At 37.7% G+C, this 23,282-nt stretch overlaps 1 protein-coding gene across 2 annotated transcripts in view; it reads right to left on the bottom strand.

Moving 5' to 3' along the window:
• LOC127445818 (protein TANC1-like) overlaps positions 1-23,282 on the bottom strand; it is a 142,354-nt gene that overhangs the window by 83,808 nt on the left and 35,264 nt on the right. For both annotated transcript variants that reach the window (XM_051706211.1, XM_051706212.1), the window contains exons 3-4: positions 11,222-11,443; positions 6,028-6,120 (exon numbers count right to left, since the gene is read on the bottom strand). In XM_051706211.1, the coding sequence (XP_051562171.1) occupies positions 6,028-6,120; positions 11,222-11,443 (315 nt within the window). The remainder of the gene's footprint in view (positions 1-6,027; positions 6,121-11,221; positions 11,444-23,282) is intronic.

Here is a 23,282-nt window from a genome sequence, read left to right as displayed (position 1 = left end):
TTTCTATGTCTGGCGATAGCACTTATTAATAAAACTGTCATCAAACTTTGATTAAGGGTTTTTGTGCTACTTTTGAAATTATGCCACACATGGGTAATAACAGGCTATATCTTGTTGCTCGAATGTTGATGTTTTCAGTACCACTCCAGAAAAGTTCAAATTAAACCTTTTCCTACAACGCTGATAACAAATTCACCCATCTGTAGACCTGCATAATTTCATTTATTAATTTAATTTAAGTGAGAACATATCAGAACACGTGATGTTGTATAATGCAGTTGCAAAAACAAGTGATTAATTCAATAAATCACAAGTGACATTAATCGTATTCTTATTTGTGTATTTATATAAAGCGTTCACAAATCCATGCTAGCATAACTGCGTAACTAATAATTGCTTTAGCCAATACACACTTGCCATAAAAAGCAGGCCCCATTAAACGTTATTACGTTTGCTTTGGCCAACCGTCTATTTCAGACAACCATAGCAACTGGCATAATTTAACCTGGCTGAGTCTGGTGATTTTTTCGGTCAAACAAGTCAAAGTTTTTCCTGCAAAATGACATCTAAATTACAGCCCTGTCGATCCAAGGTTTATTTTTGCAACTAATGGCTGAAACACATGAAGCAGGGGTGAAAGCACAGATCAGGAAGGCAACGAGCAGCGGCGTGGCGTAAACGGAGGGATGCAGTGCTGTATTATCGGCCAGTAATGAAAGATCTGTGCTGGGTAAATCATTAGTGCTCATTAGAATTGAATCCTGGAGATTTTACTCTGAAGAGATCAGCGGAAAATGCTAGTCATGGCTCAAAATGAACAGACACAATGTTGCCATAGAGATTTGTCAGCTCCATCAAAACGAAAAGCTGCAGCTCTAATAATCCTAAATGCCTGAGCTACTGTTGAAATTTTTAACATAACTAATTTGATTACTCACCTTAATGATCAATACAGCAAGGCATATGACAAGTTTGTTAAAGTTAAAGCAGAGGCTGTTACATAATAAGGGAGAAGCTTTATTATTCAGAATTCAGTTAATGTGATTCAAAAAATTAAGAAATCTTACCAATTTATTGTGAGCCTAACAAGAAGCTATTCAGAATGCAGTTATTGGGAGTTAAGAATGTTAATGTGAGTTCATAATGTGTTTTTTGTTTCAGTGTTTTGTTTATAACTGAGAAAAATTACTCAAGACATGTAGAGACTTTAAGAATAAGTTATTGATTACATTTCTTTCGAAGCTGTATAATTAATAAGTGATTTGAAACAAGGTAGCATAAAATAGGCAGAACCAAGTATCGATATTTGCAGATTATGTTCTATATAGCTGGATATTAGTATCGACACACAAATTTTGTATCTGTGCATCTCTAATTTGAAGGTAATTCTATCGCTCCCCTAGAGTACTGGAGTTTGTTACCGCCACAGTGTCACAAGAACTATGTATAATGGGACTCTTGCACTTGCAATGCATACCAAGCATTTGTGCCTAGTTTACAAAGGAAGATCTAATCCCAACGATCTGGCTGACTCTTAAAACTACACAAGTAACCTTACACTCACCCTTCCACTTATAAAGAACAGTGTTCCAGATAAAAATGCCCATTATTTCTGAGAAACAATCCAATTCACCAGATGTAATTACATCACAGGATGGAATCATTAAATTCTAGAAAGCACTTTTGCCCAATCAGAGGTGGATGTTCTGGGAGCTGTAATGACATCACAAGGTTGTTTTTTATTTTTTATTTTTGTACTTTCAGGAAACAGTAAGTAGGCACACACAGACAATAATTGCAGTAATTGCAGGAAGAGTCAGACTCTAATGTACTTCAGAATCATCTGTTTGAAAGTCAAAGGGTGGGTGTGCGGCATGTATTTCTGAAGCCTGAAATACTCAATATCCCATGATTCTCAGCTCTTTGACTTATAAAGACAATCAATAGGCGCTTTCCACTATTGTGCAAGTGTGAGGCTGGGCTATCAACTGGTCAGCCAGGGCTAATAGTCATGGACCTTGAGCCGCGAGACCAAAATCTATCTGAATTCCCACCACTGGGCCCACAGCACTGCCCTAAAACCCGCCCTTAATACGACAACCTGGTGCCAACGTCACACACCCTGCCCATTTCATAAGCAAGAGGGAAACTCAAGCTGAGGTTTAAGACTCTGGATACTAACTAGCCCTCAAAATGAACATGGATTTGTACGGTACCTGCAACTGTTTGATTTTTTTCTCGAACCTGAACTGTTGTGTGCTGGATACACAACTTGGTAAGTTCGGCGACGATATACTTAATTACATCTTCGTTTCGGCAGATGGCGTCAATCTGAAGTTTCACATTTTAATTAGCCCAAATATTTAAAAGAGCCCTAAATTTTATCTACTGACCAGTACTGATGATTCTCCATTCTCTGTTGATCTTTTGAGGTAAGCTGGTAGATAGGTATGAAAAATTAGGAAATGAGTATCTTGGTGCTGAAATCTCTGACCTGACTCAGCAAAACATTGCCTTTGACACTGACCCCACCTCAATCCCCAGTTGGCCTTCTTTGGGCCAAGAGTAGTTGGCGGGTCAAAGGCACTTGGCTGGTGGCCCAGAGGAAGCCCTGAAGAGGCACGATGAAGCCCCGGAAGTGACAGTGTGAATGCAATTGGCCCTGGGACGCACTAGCACACCCTCATTTGACCCGATAGTGGAAATGCGGCAATTGTTAAATGAGAGTCCATTTTGAGCCCAGCTCGGAGTCCACACAGGTGTGGAGGGTGAGGGGGAGGAAAGTGCAAAAATGCATGTCAGGACAATAACTCTAAGCTGTAAATCAATGTCATATGGGCTGTTGTCACTGACATTGAGATAATTCATTTGCATGTACTGCAAGATCAGCTGGAATGGTCCACTACTTGAGGTGCACTCTCACGATTTCCACATTAAACGGGGGAGGTGTGGCTGACTGCTTCATAATTTATTAATAATTTGAAGATACACCAACATTTGTAGACCTATAAAATTTATGAACTGCCCAAGCAGGCATAATGGTTGCCTGAAATAGATCAGAGGTGTCTCGGGAGAAGGCCCAAAAACAACAAAAAAAGACACTTGGAGGACATTTGTGCATGATTGTGTGTGATTACAAGTACTGTGTGTTTGTGCATTCATAAATGTAAAAACAGCTAGACAAGGGTTGTGAAATGGCAAAATTTGTGTGTGGGTTTGTTCTTGTACACTGTAAACCTTAAAGTTGTCATTACTGGAAATATCAAGTTGTTTTTGTTTTGTTTTTTTCTCCCCAATTTGGAATGCTCAATTCCCAATGCACTCTAAGTCCTCGTGGTGGTATAGTGGCTCACCTCAATCTGGGTGGCAGAGAACGAATCTCAGTTGCCTCTGCGTCTGAGACCATCAATCTGCACATCTTATCACGTGGCTTGTTGAGCGCGTTACCGCGGAGACCTAGGCTTCACGTTATTCCCCGGCATCCATGCACAACTCACCACGTGCCCCACCGAGAGCGAGAACCACATATAGTGACCACGAGGAGGTTACCCCACGTGACTCTACCCTCCCTAGCAACCGGGCAATTTGGTTGCTCAGCATGCCCTGGATTCGAACTCGTGACTCCAGAGGTGGTAGTCAGCGTCTTTACTTGCTGAGCTACCCAGGCCCCCAATATCAAGTTGTTTTACTTGAAATATCAGATTTTGGGCTCATAACTCAAATATTTAAGTTCATTGAACTTATTTATCCTTAAAATCCATAGACTTAAGATAGACTTAAGTCTATGGAGTGTTAACTCAAACTTTTGAGTACAAAATTGAGACTATGGGGGAAAACCCATAATGCTTTCGGTTTGAATTATTTAATTATGTTTCCTTGGTCAGAGGGAGGTTCTGGGGGCATTTAAATAGTTAAATACCTCTGTGGCAGGGCGGAGGGTGGGGCCGGGCCGTGATTTCGCACACCCGGCCCCTAATTAGGCTGATTAAGCCCTAGAGGGATAAAGGCGACCGGGTGCAGCAGTGCGACAGAGAGAGTGTTATGGGCAGCTGCCAGACACCTGTGTGTGTGTTTGTCTTTTTGCTTAAGTTTATTATTAAAATATTATTTATATTGTTAAGCCGGTTCTCGCCTCCTCTTTTCCACTGAACTGTGTTACACTGGTGCCACAAGCCGGGAAGGAGGAGGGATGTGCCGTAGTAGAGTCCTCGCCTCTACCATTCACCCCAACGGAACAGCCACGGCCATTCGCCAGGGGACGGAGGAGCCCGGCCGCCTGAGAGCAGAGGAATGGCCGCTGACCGCGAGGGGAGGAGGGGCTCCTAACAGACTGGGGCGGGGGAGACCCCTTCCGTCCACCGAAAATGCGGTGGGGCGTTTTGTCCGCCAGGGGCCAGAGGACTGCCTCCGATCTGCCGGGGGAGGCACGGCTGTCGTCCACTAGAGGGTGGAGGAGTGGCAGAGGACCAGGTTACAGCGTATCGGAGAACTGGTGAGTCATTTTTTTTTTTCCTCTCTCTCTCCTCTCTCTCTCCTGCTGCTGCTCCGCGTTGGCCTTTCCCTGAAATATTATTATTGTGTTTTTGGTTATTATCATCACTGTTACAGTGTGTAAGTACCGCATTTTTTTATTTTTTATTATTGTTTCCCTCCCCTTGTCCCCTCCCAGATCCAGGAATTTGGGGATGACCTGCCGGCAGACGGGGCCAGAAGGGCACACCCCCTGAGTCAAGTCTACTTGCATCTACAGAAGTTAACTTAACAAAATAGTAAAGTTAATTCTGTATGAACAAGTTAATTGAACTTAATTACATACATTTTAGAGACGCCATTACTCAATTCATTTGAGGGAACGAGTTCACTCAGTAAAATGAGTAGAGTCAACTTATTAGGGTTTCCAGTGTACACTGGGGAATAAAAGTGTGAGCGCACAATAAAAATCTGGGATTTCTTTTTTTTTTTCTCTCTCTCTCATTTAAAACAGGAAAAGTTTGAGAATTTTGGAAATTTGTGACACTGACCATGTAAACTTATGGTCTATACACTAAATCATGCTGGAATAACAAGGGTTTTGCACAAACATGTGCAATCTATATCAGCTCGTGTGCATGCTGTCATTAAAGCAAAAGGGGGAACATGAAGTATCAAACAATATGAAATTCTGAAATTCATGTAAATTCTTCACTCCTATGTTATTATTAATACTGTTTTGATGTGCATTTTTATATTGTGTACATCTTGTGTTCTTGATCCTTTTTTAATTTGTATATCTTGTTCTTGTTTCCTTTGTAAACCACCTTGAGAAGCTACCTTTAAAGTTTCTATTTAGTTTCTTATTAATAATAATAATTTTTGTAATGGCAATCAGGAAATAATGCAAAGTAAAAAACATTTTCACTGTGGTTTCAGACATTTGGACACCACTGTATGTCCATGTCCATTACAATTTCTGCACTTGTAAGCGTGCATACATTTAATGGAAGTAATTTGTAAATGCTGTATCTTGCAGCCCTCCAGACTTCATAAATTACGAGGAAAAGTTACATTTAACTATGGAGTTCTGCTATCTTATCTGGTCAGCACAGCATCACCAGAAATGACCGATAGAGCAAATCAAAGAACGCTTTTAAAAAATTAACATACAAACACACACAAACCCCTCACAACATTACGCAGAGAAAATTTAAGCAAGCAAGAGAAAAGAGGTAAATAGAAGACACTAAATAAGAGACAGAGATATAGTAAGAGACAGAGCAGAAGAGGAGGAATGCAGTTTAATGGAATGGGCTGGATTTACTGAACCCTCTCAGCTGTAAATTCATATAACTCCCCACACCTCTCTAAAAACACCATCCTTCAGTTAACAACAGAGGCACATCTCATTTAAAGATCACTGAATAGACACACTTACACACATAAAAATAACTGAATAAACAGATATACACACACTAAATCAGAATATAAAGAACTCAATTGAAGGAAATCAGATTCACTGGTGCACACACACTCACACTGAGAATTTCTCACCAGTATTGTTCTTCTTCCTGTTCTTCAGAGCAAAAGAGATGGGATCTCCAAGAACATGAGGATTCTCCACATATTTAGGTGTCCTGACTGAACCTACAGAGAGAAAATGAGAAAAAGACCGGAGCAGAGAGAGAGGGAGGAGAGGAGAGAGACAGAATGAGAGAGAATGACACATACACAGACAGTTAAGTCTTTCCAGATGGGATTGTGAGGTTGGCAATCTGAATCTCTGGGCAGAGCTGTGCGTGGATCTGTGTGTGTGAGATTGGAACGATCGGCTGTCCTGTACTCCCAGAGAGATTCCAGTATAAACGAGGAGTCTGTGGTTGTGTGTCTGTAATGAATTTAATCTCCCTGAGTGGTTCCTCCTGCTCTCACCGAGTCACAGTCAACAAAGCTTTATTGGCATGATTATTAACATTTACAATATTGCCAAAGTGTATGAAGTAGTACAGAAATAGACATAACAGGGAAAAAAAGGTAAAGTAAATAAACAAATGAAGGGGAAAATGAAAGGACTAGCCAGGGAAAAAAAAAAGTATAATATATATATATATATATACACACACACACACACACACACACACACACACACACACACACACACTGTCTAATTCCCTGTTTCCGAACATGCATACTTTCTCTGTTACACAGTATGCAAAAAGCAGTAAGTCAAATAGGAGTAGGATGTCGATATACTAACACCAAATAACAGGCAAACAATACCAGGATGACCTAATCAGTATTCCCACCTTTTTGACCAATGCAATTCCATGACCATGAGATTTTCATGACTTTTCAAGTAGTTTGTGATTTCTAGAAACTGATTTAAAACACAATTTTGATTCAGACTGATTTGCTACTGAATCATTTAGACAATCTAGTTAACCATTTCAACCAATTAACTGAAAAGAACCTACTTAAAAGAATCTGCTCATTACTGTGGATTGTGAGCAAGTTCTACTCTACACAAGTTCTAGCCAAGAACCAATATTCAGGGTTGGGGAGTAACGGAATACATGTAACGGGATTACGTATTTAAAATACAAAATATAAGTAAATGTATTCCACTACAGTTACAATTTAAATCATTGTTATTTAGAATACAGTTACATTCAAAAAGTATTTTGATTACTGAAGAGATTACTTTGCATTTTATTGTCATTTGTTTCATTTAATATTTAGTCCTTTCAGATGGAAAACATTTATACATATAAATGATGCGATCAAAAGTGCATTTGAACAGCGGTGAAACACTTTCTTATTATGTGTAACATTCATACGAGCAGACAGAGAAGTAAGTTTGAAGTAAGTTTGGAGCGCAAGAAATAGAAAAAACCTTGTGTAAATTGTCAGCTTTATGCTAAGCTAAAATGCTATTTCTAGCCATTTTACATGCACGTTACCAGCCACGATCATATTTTATCAAGAAAATTCATGTTGGATCATAATTTATTTTTTCATAGTAAGACCTTTGATATTAGGGCAAAAATCGTATTCTTGATCATTTTTGTATTGTTTTCCTGTAGTAACCCTCCCAACCCTGCCAATATTTAGGTGATGAAATATTAGATAGTGTAACTAGAATGTTGGCCAACAGGGACTGTAATATAATTAGTGTACAGTACAATGCTTTGGAAGGAGCGTGCTTGCTACAAGGTAAGTAGCATAAAATGTCAACAGAGACATATGTCTCTGTATTAAAGGGATAGTTCACCCACAACTTAAAATTCTCTCACCATTTACTCACTTTCATGCTAAATACATATCCCATATGTGAATGACTTTTTTATTCTGCTGAACACAAAGATTTTTAGAAGAATATTTCAGATCTGTTGGTCCATACAATGCATGTGAATGGTGACCAGACATTTCAAGCTCCAAAAATCACATAAAGGCAGCATAAAAGTAATCCATACGACAGTGGTTAATTCTATGTCTTCAGAAGTGATATGATAGGTGAGGATGAGAAACAGATCAATATTTAAGTCCTTTTTAACTCTAAATCTCCACTTTCTCTTTCTGAAAGTAAAAGTGGAGATTTATAGTAAAAAAGGATTGAAATATTGATCTGTTTCTCACCTAAAGTAATTGCATCACTTCAGAAGACATATATCAAACCACTGGAGTCATATGGATTATGTTTATGCTGCATGTATGTGATTTTTGGAGCTTGAAAGGACTGGTCACCATTCAATTGTATGGACCTACAGAGCCAAAATATTCTTCTAAAAACCTTTGTGTTCAGCAGAAGAAAGAATGGCACACACATCTGGGATGGCATAAAAGTTAGTTAATGATGAGAAAATTTTTTTTTTGGGGTGAATATCCCTTTAAAATCAGCATGAAATTCCATTTATATTTTAATGCAATGTATTTCAGAGGGAAACTGGATATTTCATGAGAAAAGGTGTCATTTTATCCAATTATTGGCTCATGAAAATTTAAAATGAAAATTGTCTCTATGACAGGTGGTTGTAGGGGAGGGGTTGACAAATAAGAAGACTTAGTGATGTCTGCCGAAAAAGTAATTTCAAATGTTCTTTAAGTTCTTAAATTTTGATGAAAGATTCCAAAGACCATTTTTTTTCCTTTGGAATAACATGCACCAATGAATCATGCACAGTAAGACCAGAAATGTGTATTAAGAAAGTAAATGGGGTAAATTTTTATTTCATGTTGACTTCAAGAGCTAAAAAGTGGTGTGTACTGCCACCTACAGGAACAGAAATGGAATTGCAGGCACAAGAATGCTGAAACTAACATCATCTTTCTGACATGGGAAATGATTTCAGCAGGAGTAAATAGGTTAAACTGGGAAAAGTAGCCTTTTAAAATACATTGAGAAAGTTAATAATGGGTTAGAAAATGTAAATCTTTTCAAAAAGATTCTGAATGTTGCAAATTGTTGCTTAAACATTAGAATAGATGTTAAAAAAAAAAAAAAAAGAAAGAAAGAATCAGGAATAAATCATGCTGCTTTATGGTTACAAAGCGCACAGAGCTGACGTGGGTCTAGTCACAACCTGAGGTGCAAGACTGTGGGAAGAACAATCACTAAACGTAGCCAGAATACTGAGTGAGTGTTTTGGCCAAACAGTGAGAATGTTTTTCTTTGTGTGATTGGCAGCTCTTTGCTCAGTTCTCAGACTGAACCACAGCACAGAGTTAGCAATGCCACAATGATCCTATTGTGTATAAAACTGTAATATGTGTTATAATATTGTAATGATTATAAGCTATGTAATTATTGATCAATTCTCAAACCATCTGTAGTGGTTAAAAATCTACTACCACCTATCTTGACAGTAATACATTTTAGGCAACAGTCTTGTATCGAGCAATGAAGTTGCATTCCAATTTGCATACTATCTGTACTGAATAGTATACAAGAATAGAATCAGTGCATCCCATTTCATAGTGTGTTAAAAATAGCAAAGACACCCAGATGGTCTACTATTTCTGATGGATTTTTTTACGTATGCATTGGTGGATCCTTTTTTGGCAAATATTGCACACAACTCATTGTGCAACTGAATATGAAGAGCTTGTGAAAGTTGTCTTGTACATTTTTCAGTGGAGTTTCAAATTTCTACATTTTTCAGAATAAAAAAAAAATGGCAAGAATGCAAGGCTGAAGCTGCATAAGTTTTTAAATGTATGAATCCAAAATTAAGTAATAATGTATATTAAGGTGCTAACACACATGCAAATGCAAATAATATGTGACGAATGGGTCTGTGGTATCAAGACACATTTTTATGATGTGATAATACAGTATATTTGCTAACACTAGCATAATGTCGTACTACATTCTCAAATGTACGTACTTTCCCCATCACAAGCGATAAGCATATTGGGATGCAGCTTGGGTTTCAACTTCCTCAGAGTGCTTAAATGGCTCTTCAGCATTATGGAATATTTATGCCATATGACCAATAGGCGACATAGGTGTGCACTTAAACAATCACATTTACCGAAAACTTCAATGAGTGGATCAAAGCAGCAGTGTCGTCTAGCAATGGTTCCCAACCCTGGTCCTAGAGTATCCCCAACACTGCAGATTTTGGATGTCTCCCTTATTTGACACACAAGCAGATGAGTTGAATCAGGTGTGTTAGATAAGGCAGACATCCAAAACGAGCAGTGTTGGGGGTACTCCAGTACTAGTCTAGGGTTGGGATGGCCCACCTATCTTTCTAAGGACTTTGTGTTTGGTCACCTAAAGATCAGTGAAGAAATGTTTGGTCACCAGAACAAACAATTAAGCTTTTGACCTGTAACTTTTCAATCTAGTGACATGATGCCACAGCACCGTTGAGTGAGTTGTGATTTTCTTATTTTAAAAAGTGTACAGAGATTCTCTCTAAATGCGCATGGAGCAGCGGCAGGCGGAAGCGCTGAAATAAAGGCATGGGCAAGATAGACAGTCTGACTCATCTGAGCAACCAATCAAAACATTTGTCTCAGCTGAGATAGGATATTTGCTAACCAATCATACTTTCTGTGTCAGTAAGGGGCAGGACATTTCTAGCGTCTACATTAAAATGCAGGGTCTTCATAATTTGTGCTGTAAACTTACTTTGCCGCTAAACGTGAACATATTTAGGCATTTAAATACAACTTCAGCAATTAAACTTTGTTAAAAATACTGACTGCACTCACGCTAGTTTTGAATAATCTTTGCATATGCTGGCTGTTGTCCGATAATTATATCAAATGTCATAATTTTTTCTGCCTGTTACTTCAGTCAGTTGAGCCTTTATAATCGTGAGATCAAATCATTTAAATTTATATTTCTTAGTAAGAAAACAATTTCACTACACTAAACTCAGATTAGCATATCATAGTACACAAAAAATAAAAATAAAACAAATAACCATTAATTATTATTTATAAAGTAATATAAGTTAACATTACTACACTCACATAAGCTAATAACAGTTTATTATGTATTAGTTTAAGTTTTACTCATTTTACTTCTAATTAAAAAAAAACATTTATTAAACCTATTATTTTCATAGGTATTTAACATCAAGTTACCATATGGGTGTGTTCGTGTTGTTTAGGGGGGCTGATAAACGCCCACCTCTTCAGTCCCCTTTACGCCACTGGATCAAAGGGTCTGTAAATGTGATTTTTGTACTTAAAAAGAGAATGCATATACTGTACAGTTAGGAGGTGACTCTTGTACCTGGGGATTTGTCAGGTTGCACAGGCAACACATAGGGCTGGCGGGGAGGGAGCAGAGGGGAGGAGGGGAGGGAAACGGACACTCCTCTGGTCAAACTCGGCCTCAGTACCTCCTCTGCAGGGTACGGCTGCACTGGGAGAGGCCCACTGCCATGATTCTGAAGAACCATGAACCCCTGTTTCTGAACTCTGTGATGTAAACCGGGACTCAGAGATTGATTTCCTAGAGAGGACAAGAGAGAGAGAGAGAGAGAGAGAGAGAGAAAGAGACAGAGATAGAAATTATTAATTTGTTTTCCCCGCCTTTTGAACACTTTAAAATTTTATTTTTCATATATATAAAATAAACAACCAGGTGCAATGAGTCAAATTTACAGTATCAAGCAATTAAGTCTGTCCACACTTAAAACTGCTGCATAATGCAAAACACAGCCAATCAGAAGATTTTTTATGTTCAGTTAGGAGGAGGTGGATTTTGGACTAATGAGATTTAATTGTGAGTGTGGCTACACAGCGTGACACTGCAGAAATAGAGAAGCAATCAACAAAATGTCCCATCACCCACTGCTTGTCGTGGTTGCAGTTGGTTAGATCAAAAACTCAGATTTACATTGAAGAGATTGTTGCTTTATTGCTTGGACAAGTTAGGACACTATCGTTTTCACGCCTTATTAGAACATTGTGTGACACAAGGCTGGGTATCGCCAACCACCTCACATTACGATACGTATCGCGATACACGTAACAATTTAATATAGCGCGATACATCACATCATCCAATTATTATATTGTGATCGCTATCAAAACTGCAGCAAACTAGTGAGAGAGAACAAGAATGTCCACGAGAGAAAGTGAATCTGCAGGTTCAGTTTGAATTGCTTTTGCGCCTTATAGGAGCATCTCTGACTGCACTGAAAAACGCCACTCTCAAAGCTTGCACACAGCCTGATTCCTTATTATTGAACTGTTGGACATGATAGGAATACACAAATCGATGATTACAAATACTGATACAGGGACCTTAAGTACAGTGCATCCGGAAAGCTTTCACAGCGTTTCGCTTTTTCCACATTTTGTTATGTTACAGCCTTATTCCAAAATGGATTAAATTCATTATTTTCCTCAAAATTCTACAAACAATACCCCATAATGACAATGTGAAAGAAGTTTGTTTGAAATCTTTGCAAATTTATTAAAAAATGAAAAAAAATAAGGAAAAAAAAAAAATAAAAAAATCACATGTACATAAGTATTCACAGCCTTTGCCATGACACTCAAAATTGAGCTCACGTGCATCCTGTTTCCACTGATCATCCTTGAGATGTTTCTACAACTTGATTGGAGTCCACCTGTGGTAAATTCAGTTGATTGGACATGATTTGGAAAGGCATACACCTGTCTATATAAGGTCCCACAGTTAACAGTGCATGTCAGAGCCCAAACCAAGCCATGAAGTCCAAGGAATTGTCTGTAGACCTCCAAGACAGGATTGTATCGATGGCACAGATCTGGTCAAAAAGACTTGAGGCTGTAATTGGTGTCAAAAGGTGCTTCAACAAAGTATTGAGCAAAGGCTGTGAATACTTATGTACATGTGATTGTTTTATTTTTTATTTTTAATAAATTTGCAAGGATTTCAAACAAACCTCTTTCACATTGTCATTATGGGGTATCGTTTGTAGAATTTTGAGGAATATAATGAATTTAATCCATTTTGGAATAAGGCTGTAACATAGCAAAATGTGGAAAAAGTGAAGCGCTGTGAATACTTTCCGGATGCAATGTATCGATACAATATCATGACAAAGTGTATCGCGATATATCGATATGATTGTATCGGCACAGCCCTAGTGTCCCAGGTTTGACGTAACAAGTTTCCACCATCAAATGATTTGCCTGTCCACACTGAAAGTGAAAATGCTTATAAGAACAGGCAATCAGAACATACAGATACAGCCTATGACAACATATGTTTTGTCATGTGCTTTCACGCAACCAGTCAGGTACTGCATCTCTTCTGGTTGCGTCATATCTCATGCATATTGTACACTGTATCTTGTAAGAAATGTGTTAGAAAAAGTGTGCTCATGAAGCAAAATTACTTCAATTTCAGGTTGTTTCTCACCAAAACCTATCGTATGCCTTCAGAATACTTAGGATATACAGTAACGCAGGCCGCATGTGTTACTTTTAAAGGTCATGAAACCTCGAAACTCATTTTTTGAGATGTGGACAGATATGTACAGGTTACGTCATCATGAAAATGGAGTTGAAATACTGGATAACTTGTTACATACAAGGTTAGTAAGCAATTTTGTCACACTAGAGTCATTTTAAAATGTATAATGCTTTAGTTTTGTGGTAATACTTTAAAAAGCAGTGAGTATTTAATGTTTTGCGTATCGGACCTGCTTGCTTTCATTGTATGCGCTAAAGAGTGATGAGTCAAAATTATTTTCTGTGGCAATCAACGTTATGCCACAAATGCTGTCAAAAGAGTTTAACTTGTATTAAACCCAAAACACTCCTTCTGAATTAAATGTAAAGTCTCAAAGCAGTGCTGGTTTTAATAATGTCTGCTCCGAGTGCTGTGTGAAATTAATACTCAAAAGTTTGAACAAAACATCCCAATGTCTTTGCAGATTTGCAAACCATTCTATTATCTTCACTCTTCAAACTTTTGTCCCATGATTAATATACAGCCAAAAACTCTTTGTTTTCATCTCCACTCATAACGTGAGGTTTAGCTGCCATCTCTGTTGTGTGTGCGTTTTTGGAAGTAGCTCACGACACCCACCTATTTTACCTCTTCCTGCCCACAATAACTGCCCATTTCATCATTTTTGAGTATGAGGAGTGAAAAGCTGGGGCTAAACTAGGGGCTTTCATGACCCTTTAAGATACATTAAGGTAAAGTGAGGTATTGAAATGACAGCACGTGGTATTCACTAAAACATCATCTTCATCTCCTACAGTACGTCCTGCATAAGAACGAGAGTCATACAGGTTTGGAACGGCATGAGGGGGAGTAAATAGAGACAGAATTTTCATTTTTGGGTGATTTTTTTCTTTTAAACTCTTGTTTAAATTAGATTCATGTACTGCACGAGAAGTGAACCTCTCACTATAAAAACAGCCCTTACACCCTCTACGTGGTATCCAGTTGGATGTCAGAAATCTACAGTTATTTCTAATAAAACAATCAGATCTTGTTACTAATGTTTCTTTGTATCTAAGCCTTCAAAACCGCTAAAGAAACATACAAGCTAAAACGACTGTTTCATGACCAACAGTAATACTATCCATCTTTCTCCACCGATAATAAGCTCTTACAAATAAATCTGAGAATAATTTCAGTCGTTTTAATATTCCAAAGAAAACATACAGGGCTTGAAGTTCCTCTGTCTGCAAGAGGGTTTACGGTTTATGTTTAATGCCAAACCTGGTTCAAACAAAATGCAGACAGAAAGGCTGCTTTTTACTGGACAACCCCAAAATATTACACGAGGAGGGTATCCCTGCGGTTATGCTAAAGAATGATTGATGGACACACACACACACACACAAGTAAAATATAAAACTACTGTGTGTGTACATGAGCGCATGGTGAAAATAAAAGAAACAGGCTTCAATTCATTTCAATGTTGACAAGACAGCTGAAAAATCTGAAACTTCAGCTCTGTACAATGAGACATGGGAGAGAAAAGTGATAGAAATGTAACTTGATGACATGAGATCATCATTTTCCCTCCTGGAAACTAAAATTTAAAGTGACTCAGTAATAGAAATAAGTAGATGATTATGTTCTTGTGATGGCACAGTTCTCACGGTTATGTAGAGGGTTATAGACCCGCATGTGTGTGTGCTCCTTACATGAAAGTACAAACAAATATTTTCTGACTTTGTTGACAAGCTGTAAAGCCACACAGAATTGGATGGTTAATTATTTATCAAAAGTAGGCTTGTCAAACTATTAAAATAATTAAAAATCACACTCTCTTTAACCATGGGATAAAATCTCAAATTAATCCTCTTGAAATTTAACTCTACAGTATATAGCCCTATATTTATTTTTTCCTTTCAAAATGCAGTGCATTGAGTTTTAATGCATTCAATTAATCTTTTAAAAGAAAGAAAACAAAATATTTATCAAAGAGGTTTTATTACCGTCATGGCATTCCTTTCCGGCAGTGCTATTCTTATTAACATTACTATATCATCGATGGTGCTTGAGCTTTGATTAAAACTATAGTGAATACAAGTAAAGTGGGACAACTGGTAAAGTGGGCCACTTTTTTTTCCCCCTCAATGTTTATTCCTACTTCCTCTATACAGTGTAGTGGAGAACTTAACTATTTAAATTTATTGTGTGAAGGGTTTATCCATAGGGAATCATATTTTAAAAACAACATAAATGACAAATTATCAGAAAGTGGCCCACTTTACCTGTATTCCCCCCTACAAAGACTGCAAATGACTTCTCATCACTGTTTACATTTTATTCCATACTAAAAAAGTGATGTTTTTCACAAAAATACTACTGCTATTTGACTGGTGTATAAAGGTTTCTCCTGGTTTCAGGGTTGAGACTTTAAGACGTTGGTCACAGGGTGGAAAATATGCCGGCATGGCTTTCTTCTTCTCTTTTATTGCAGATTCGTGGTCGGCCGTCTCTTAATGCAGCCCAGCAAATTAAGTCTGACTAATGACAGTCTACTCCGGAGAGCTGAAATAATTACAGCCCTGCATTCATAACACTGAGGCCTGACCAAAATACTAACCAGAGACTCCATTCATCAGACATCAAATATTTATCAGAATATAAATTTAGTCGAAATGAAGGTTTGGAGCTAAACAGAGGCCATACTGAGGTCTCTATTTAGTCAGATGTGGAGACTGAAAAAAATAAAATAAAATAAAATAAAACTACATACTGCTGTAAATGGATTCTTAAGGTGTATGTGGCATAACTCAGGTATGCTGATGATTTCATGAGTTTAGCACTGTCCCTAAGAAACGGAGAAAGGCTGAACCAGAGAATGAATGAAGTGATGAATGCTAAATTTGTGGAGAAAATAAAAACAACACAGGGAAAACAGACAGGAGAGGTTAACAAGGACAGTACTGGAAAAGCATAGAGCGTAAAGAAAATGTCTGTTTTATTTTTATTTTCCCCTCACCTAAACTTCAACCTCAACTCAAAATTCAATGAAAATCTCTTGTTCACACAGACAGAAAGTCAGTAAAACACCACAAGCAAGGGCAGATGTAGGATGATGAAAATATAGAAGGATAGGAAACAAAGTTATGGGTAAATCTCACTAAGACATGCCTGGGTCATATATATCACCAACCTCAAAAGAAAAAATTGGAAAACAAACGATATTAAGAAATAAAGAATAAATATTGAAAAGAAATGTATTTTCATTAAAATATTTTCAAAATAAAGTCTATTAATAGAAGCATTAAAATTTTCTTGTATTGTTACATTATTTTCATGACAATTAACCCTTTAAGCTCTCAAGGTGTTTTTAAAGATTTTTCAGTGTATTTCAGTGGCATACCCAAAATTAAAGGCTCATAACTTATATATATATATTTAAATACACACACACACACATATATATATATACACACACACACACACACACACACACACACACACACACACACACACACTCTCTCTCTACCGGTCAAAAGTTTTGAAACACTTCACTGAAATGTTTCTCATGATCTTAAAAATCTTTTGATCTGAAGGCGTATGCTTAAATGTTTGAAATTAGTTTTGTAGACAAAAATATAATTGTGCCACCATATTAATTTATTTCATTATAAAACTAAAATGTAATAAAAAACATTTTTTTTTTTAAATGTATGACTTGGACCAAATAATAAATAAAAGCAGCCAATAAGTGCCCAACATAGATGGGAACTCCTTCAATACTGTTTAAAAAGCATCCCAGGGTGATACCTCAAGAAATTGGTTTAGAAAATGTCAAGAGTACATGTCTGCAAATTCTAGGCAAAGGGTGACTACTTTGAAGATGTTAAAATATAACACAGTTTTAATTTATTTTGGATTTTGTTTAGTCACAACATAATTCCCATAGTTCCATTTATGTTATTCCGTAGTTTTGATGACTTTACTATTATTCTAAAATGTGAAAAAAAAAAAAATTAAAAAAAAAGAATGGGTGTTTCAAAACTTTTGACCGGTAGTGTGTATGTGTAATATATATATATATATAAAAAGGAGGGTCAAGTGTTTGGTATCATTGTAAAGAAAACTTTTCAAATTTTTTAATGATATAAATTTTGATATATTCAGAGACTCTCAGCCTAAGAAACTGCTGAAAATAAATAAATAAATAATAATAAAAAATAAAATAAAAACAAAATCACAAAAATCTTTTGATTTTTCTGATTTGACATTATATATCTCTGGGTGCAAATAAGGTGGATCCGAAAAACTTTTGTTTTGTTCCCAATCATGTTAACAGTTACTGAGAAAAGTTGTGTTGATACGACAAAGCAATCAAAAGTTATAGCATTACAAAAATTATTTATCCTAGTGTACAAAAACATCTCCAAACAAATAAAACATAATAATTGTACAGAAGAACTAATTACACATGCAAACGCAACAATGACTAAAGGTTTGCATAGCATGGAGACATGATTTTAGTAATGAGATTTCACAGAATGAGTGCCTTTTGACTCATTGAGTCAGCATCAATGAGTCTGTGTCATGTACTTGGTGCCATCACCTGGTGGCCAAATGTAAAATTGTGTGGATTATCTAATGATCTTATGCATCCAAATACCTTGTTTGTGTGCTCGTTTGAAAGAAAATCACCTCTTTTAAGTAAGTGTATGTGATATTTTATGTTGTTTATTTTTCGTGAAGTTATAAGTGAAAATGTGGCATACAAGCAAGACCTGTTCATATGAAACATAAATGCCAAAGACATACGTATACTTGGCTATTACTCGCTATGTTTGTGTCTGTGAGTAAATCAAGTCTGGTTGTATTCTACTCTTTAAAAGCTTTCCAACAACATATGACACATGGCTATTTGATGAGATTGATGTTTTTACTGATTGCAATAATATGTACAGTGCAATTTTTTTTAAATAAATTATCAAAACGGAACACCTCTGATTTGTCAGCAATTTTTCAAAGCACTTTTCCAGTTTTGGTCATAAAGCCTACATGCATTGTAAAGTAGAGCTTCTAAGCTTTAAAACGATACCTATTTTGTGTTGGTCTGTTACTGTTACACAGTCAAAAATTAAAGTCACCCTTTCAGAACACAATTAATTTAATAACATTTTGCATAATTCAATACAGCACAACAATTACTATGATGTGTAATTTTAATTAAACTTCACAAATGTACTTTACAATTGAAATAATATATAATTATTTTGCACATTACAATAGGCTTCCTAGAATTGGGGTGAGGGGTTAAATAATGTCACAATGCGGGCCTGGGTAGCTCAGCGAGTATTGACGTTGACTACCACCCCTGGAGTTGCGAGTTCGAATCCAGGGTGTGCTGAGTGACTCCAGCCAGGTCTCCTAAGCAACCAAATTGGCCCGGTTGCTAGGGAGGGTAGAGTCACATGGGGTAACCTCCTCTTGGTCACGATTAGTGGTTCTCGCTCTCTGTGGGGCACGTGGTAAGTTGTGCATGGATCGTGGAGAGTAGCATGGGCCTCCACATGTGGAGTCTCCATGGTGTCATGGACAACGAACCATGTGATAAGATGCATGGATTGACTGTCTCAGAAGCGGAGGTAACTGAGACTTGTCCTCTGCCACCCACATTGAGGGGAGTAACCGCGCCACCAGGAGGACCTACTAAGTAGTGGGAACTGGGCATTCATATGCTTTATTCAAAAGATAATGCATTATTTCTTCCTTTGGCTTTCGGCTAGAAATATGATCCAGACATTTTCTTGATAGACCATTATAATTCCTTTTAGGTTTCTATGCAGCCTCCTGGGAGAGCCACATTTCTCTTTCTCTCATTATCTCTCTCCATCTTTTTCTCTTTCTCCGTTTATTTTCAAACGGTATAATTCACATCCAGTAGCATTGGAATTGTTGATGGGCAGAGGGTAGTTGTGAGGGATTAGTTTCTATCCCCTTCCCAGAAATATATTTTTCTGGGAAGGAAAACATAGTCTTTTGTTTCCTGGTAAGTGTTCACATAGCAAATAGGGAATTTACAAACCACATTTGTCCAGGTTAACACTGTGAAATGAAATGTATTAGTAAGTAATATGTTTCTTTTGTAAATAAATAAAATCACAGATTAAATTCAGAGAAAGAAATGGTCGACAAGTGTATTGTGTCCACAGATCAAGATACCTGCAAACAAACATATGGACAATAACATCTTGGAGTTACGAGCCAGATAAAAATTCGCTGTCCCCAACTTACAGCAACATTAACTGTTAAATGACTCAGTCAAGATCAGCATCTTTTTTTTAATTTAGTATCAGTGTAATTTTATATTTTTAAATGTTTTTTTTTATAATTTCCTGTACCTTAACTATCCTCCTTATGGCAGAATTCCAGCAACACTGCAGGAGGTTGTAGACCAGCATTTTCCTCCTCCAGAACTCATTCAATCAAGCACGTGCTGCTCATGTTTACCTGACACACGTGTCCCCACAGTATATCTGTCAGATTAGTCTGAAATACACATGGTGACCTATCACCACTGGAACTACTTAAGCGTTTGAAAGAATGTTATCCATGATTAGCTCACCCACTTGCAAGCATGGCCAGCTGCATTTAAACTTTTTGGAGCTCGACAGCCAACAGTCCCCATTCACTTTTATTGTATGGAAAAGAGCAGCCAGGACATTCTACAAAATAAATCCTACAGTGTTCCTTGGAAGAAAGTAAGTCATACAGGTTTAAATAGTATTAGCGTGAGTACAGAATTTTAATTGAGGCAAAGTATTTGTTTAACCCCAGATTACTCCAGGTGGACTGTCCCTGTACAAAGTGTATTATATGTCACTTTGGATAAAAGCAACCGCTCAATGAAAAAGCAGTACTGTGCAAACCTTTGTTTGACTAAAACTGCATTTAATTTAACACTGAAATCCGAATGTGTGTGTATTTGTAGATGGATAGAGAATAATCTTGTGTATGTGTAAACAATCTGATCGTGTTAAATAACACAAGGAGCCACTGCTGAGTAAGGAGAAACTAGACACCAAAGCAGCTGAGATAACACAAAGAACACACCTGAACCCCCCACCCCCCCCCACACACAAATGACCTCTACAGCCTCAGAACATAAACCTGACTCACAATGCAGATGGATCAACTTTCTGTAAGCGACTCTACTGCTAAATATTCATACCTGAGGCCAGTAAACACTGTGCAGTTTTGGCTCATCTGCGGCTCTGTGCGCGCCGCACGCTATCTTTCCCTGGTGATTTCGGCGTAATTACCAGTATACAGCACTCGCGTCGAGCGATGTCTGCAAACAGTGCCTGTTTTGTAAACTTTTTATTTTTTATTTTGTTACCATTGCTGTTGTAACTGACTGCAAAAAGAAATTGTTTCCAGACAGGAGACCTGAATAACACGGGAGGCTTCCCTATCAGTGGCTCATTTTCTTCACTTGCCATTTTCAACAACACATAACGCTTACAGAACAGTGATGTCATCAAGTTGACCCACGTGAAACACAGGTGGAGCGTATCCATCTACAGAGCCATACAAGTGCATTAGCGGAGGTTGTAACTGTGCCTGTCTGTTTGATGCTTTGTTTTCTTCACCAAACCTTGTGTTCCAGATATGTCAATAAACTTGAGGTGAACCGCGGTGTCAATGCTTACCGAACCGTGGGTGGCAAACCGTACAGTTCATTTTTTTACCAATAACCGTTACACCCCTAAAACACAGTCTCTCTCTCTTACACACTCACACATTATAAATCAACATCTCAGCACACAGTCATGCTGTATATCACTCTGTGCTGTAATCCAGCATCAAACAGTCCCCTGTTTTTTATAGCTAAGTCCTTCCTGATCCGACCTTTACAAGGCCTCAGTTCAAAGGCAGGAGAATACTTCAGTCTGACACTCCAAATGCAAAGGGTCAATCCATGAAAGCAAAAATCTCTACTTAAATCGGTTTCTTGAGGATTAAAGAGTTCAATCCCACGACAAAAATGACTGAGAGAGAAAAAAATAAGACTGAAAAAGGAGCGACAAACACAGAGACACCATTTCCACCTGGTATTAAGATCAGTTTTTGGTGATTCGATCACAAGTGGTCAGCACCAAATACAAGTGGAAACAGAGTCAAAAACATTTTGTTAGGGGGGCCTGGGTAGCTCAGCAAGCAAAGACGCTGACTACCACCCCTGGAACTGTGAGTTTGAATCCAGGGGGTGCTGAGTGACTCCAGTCAGGCTTCCAAAGCAACCAATTTACCTTCCTTGTGGACGCCATAAGGTGGTTCTCGCTCAGTTGTGCGTGGATGCCGCGGTAACGTGGTCAGCAAGCTACGTGATAAGATGCACAGGCTGACTGTCTCAGAAGCGGAGGCAACTGAGATTAGTCCTCCGCCATCCGGATTGAGGCGATTCACTGTGCCACCACGAAGAATCAGAGCGCATTGAGAATTGGGCATGCCAAATTGGGGAGAAAAGTGGATAAAATCCATAAGAATAAATAAATTTAAAAAATTTGTGATCGGATCACTGGCTACGTTCACACCTTAGCTGAATGTGGCCTAAATTAGATTTTTTTCACTCACATGAGACACAGATTTGTTAACTGGAGGATAATGTGAACTGCCAAATGCGCTTTGAATCTGACATTTTCAAATCCGATATGGACCACATTCATATGTGGAAATAAATCGGATATGTATCTGATTTTTTTTCCAATGTGCCTTCAGTCTAAACAGCCAGGTCAGATTTAATGTGATTTTTACATCAGTCAGACTCAATATTCGTCACTTGTGTGCTTGATTTACAGCGTGATATGCCAGTTATGGTTTAAAACCTTAAATTTCAAGTCATTTCTTTTCTAGTTAATACATTCAGTTCCTTTTTAAGACAAGACCAGAAAATTATAGGCTTCAACGGTTGGGTTCAGCGGTTTGTTTGAATTTCACATAGTAAAATGTGTTCATGAAAAGATGCAGAGGTTGATCTATGTAACACGACTCTTTACTCATGTCACTTGTGCAGAAAACAGTTTCTATATTTCTCAAAGAATCAAAATACGAATGCAAGCAAGTCAATGGAAATCTGAAATAATTACAGATAAAATTCTTACTTACAGTATATATAATGCCATTTGTCCTGCTGTCCTTCAATTTAATTTTGTCTGGCTCATAATAGTACATTCTTGAGCTTTAATGGTAATTCAATTCCACCATACGACTGCAAATGACTTTATTTAAAATGACCTTATCCATCTGGTCTTCCATCACTAACTGATATTTTATTAGATAGTCATTAAGTGTCATATTCAGGTTAAAAATAAATAACTGCTGATAACATTTTAAACAATTATACAGTATATCTATCTATCTATCTATAGATATATATATATATATATATATATTAGTTATACGCATGCTCAGGGAGTGTTAAGCCCAAAGTATACTTCGGTCAGACAGGACGAGTGGCGCAAAACTCGTCACCAGCAGAGTGTGTGAGCACTGAACGCATATAGGATGATTTGTCTAACCGTGCGCCTTTGTACGTGCAGAATGCATACGCACCTGGAGTTATCTGCGGGTCCACAAGGTGGCAAAATATTTTGAGCAGTTGTTGTCACAAAGCAGCGCTAGAAGATGTAATCACCACTAAACATTAGGAGATGAAGATAAAAACAACAACAGTGGATGTGTCAGTCAAGAGCACATGTGTGAGGAGGTCAGGAGATACCTGCATATGTATAACTCGAGTCTTAAGGAATATAAAGACATCTTCATGAGTCTAAACTTCTGAAGGGAAAGTCTGGTGTCTCATAGCAGTCGTAGCGCACATGCACCAACCGCCTGTGTATACGTG

This window comes from Myxocyprinus asiaticus, chromosome 9, assembly GCF_019703515.2.
Source record: "Myxocyprinus asiaticus isolate MX2 ecotype Aquarium Trade chromosome 9, UBuf_Myxa_2, whole genome shotgun sequence".
In the NCBI taxonomy this organism is placed as follows: Eukaryota; Metazoa; Chordata; class Actinopteri; order Cypriniformes; family Catostomidae; genus Myxocyprinus; species Myxocyprinus asiaticus.
This window is presented reverse-complemented; position numbering and strand designations above follow the sequence as displayed.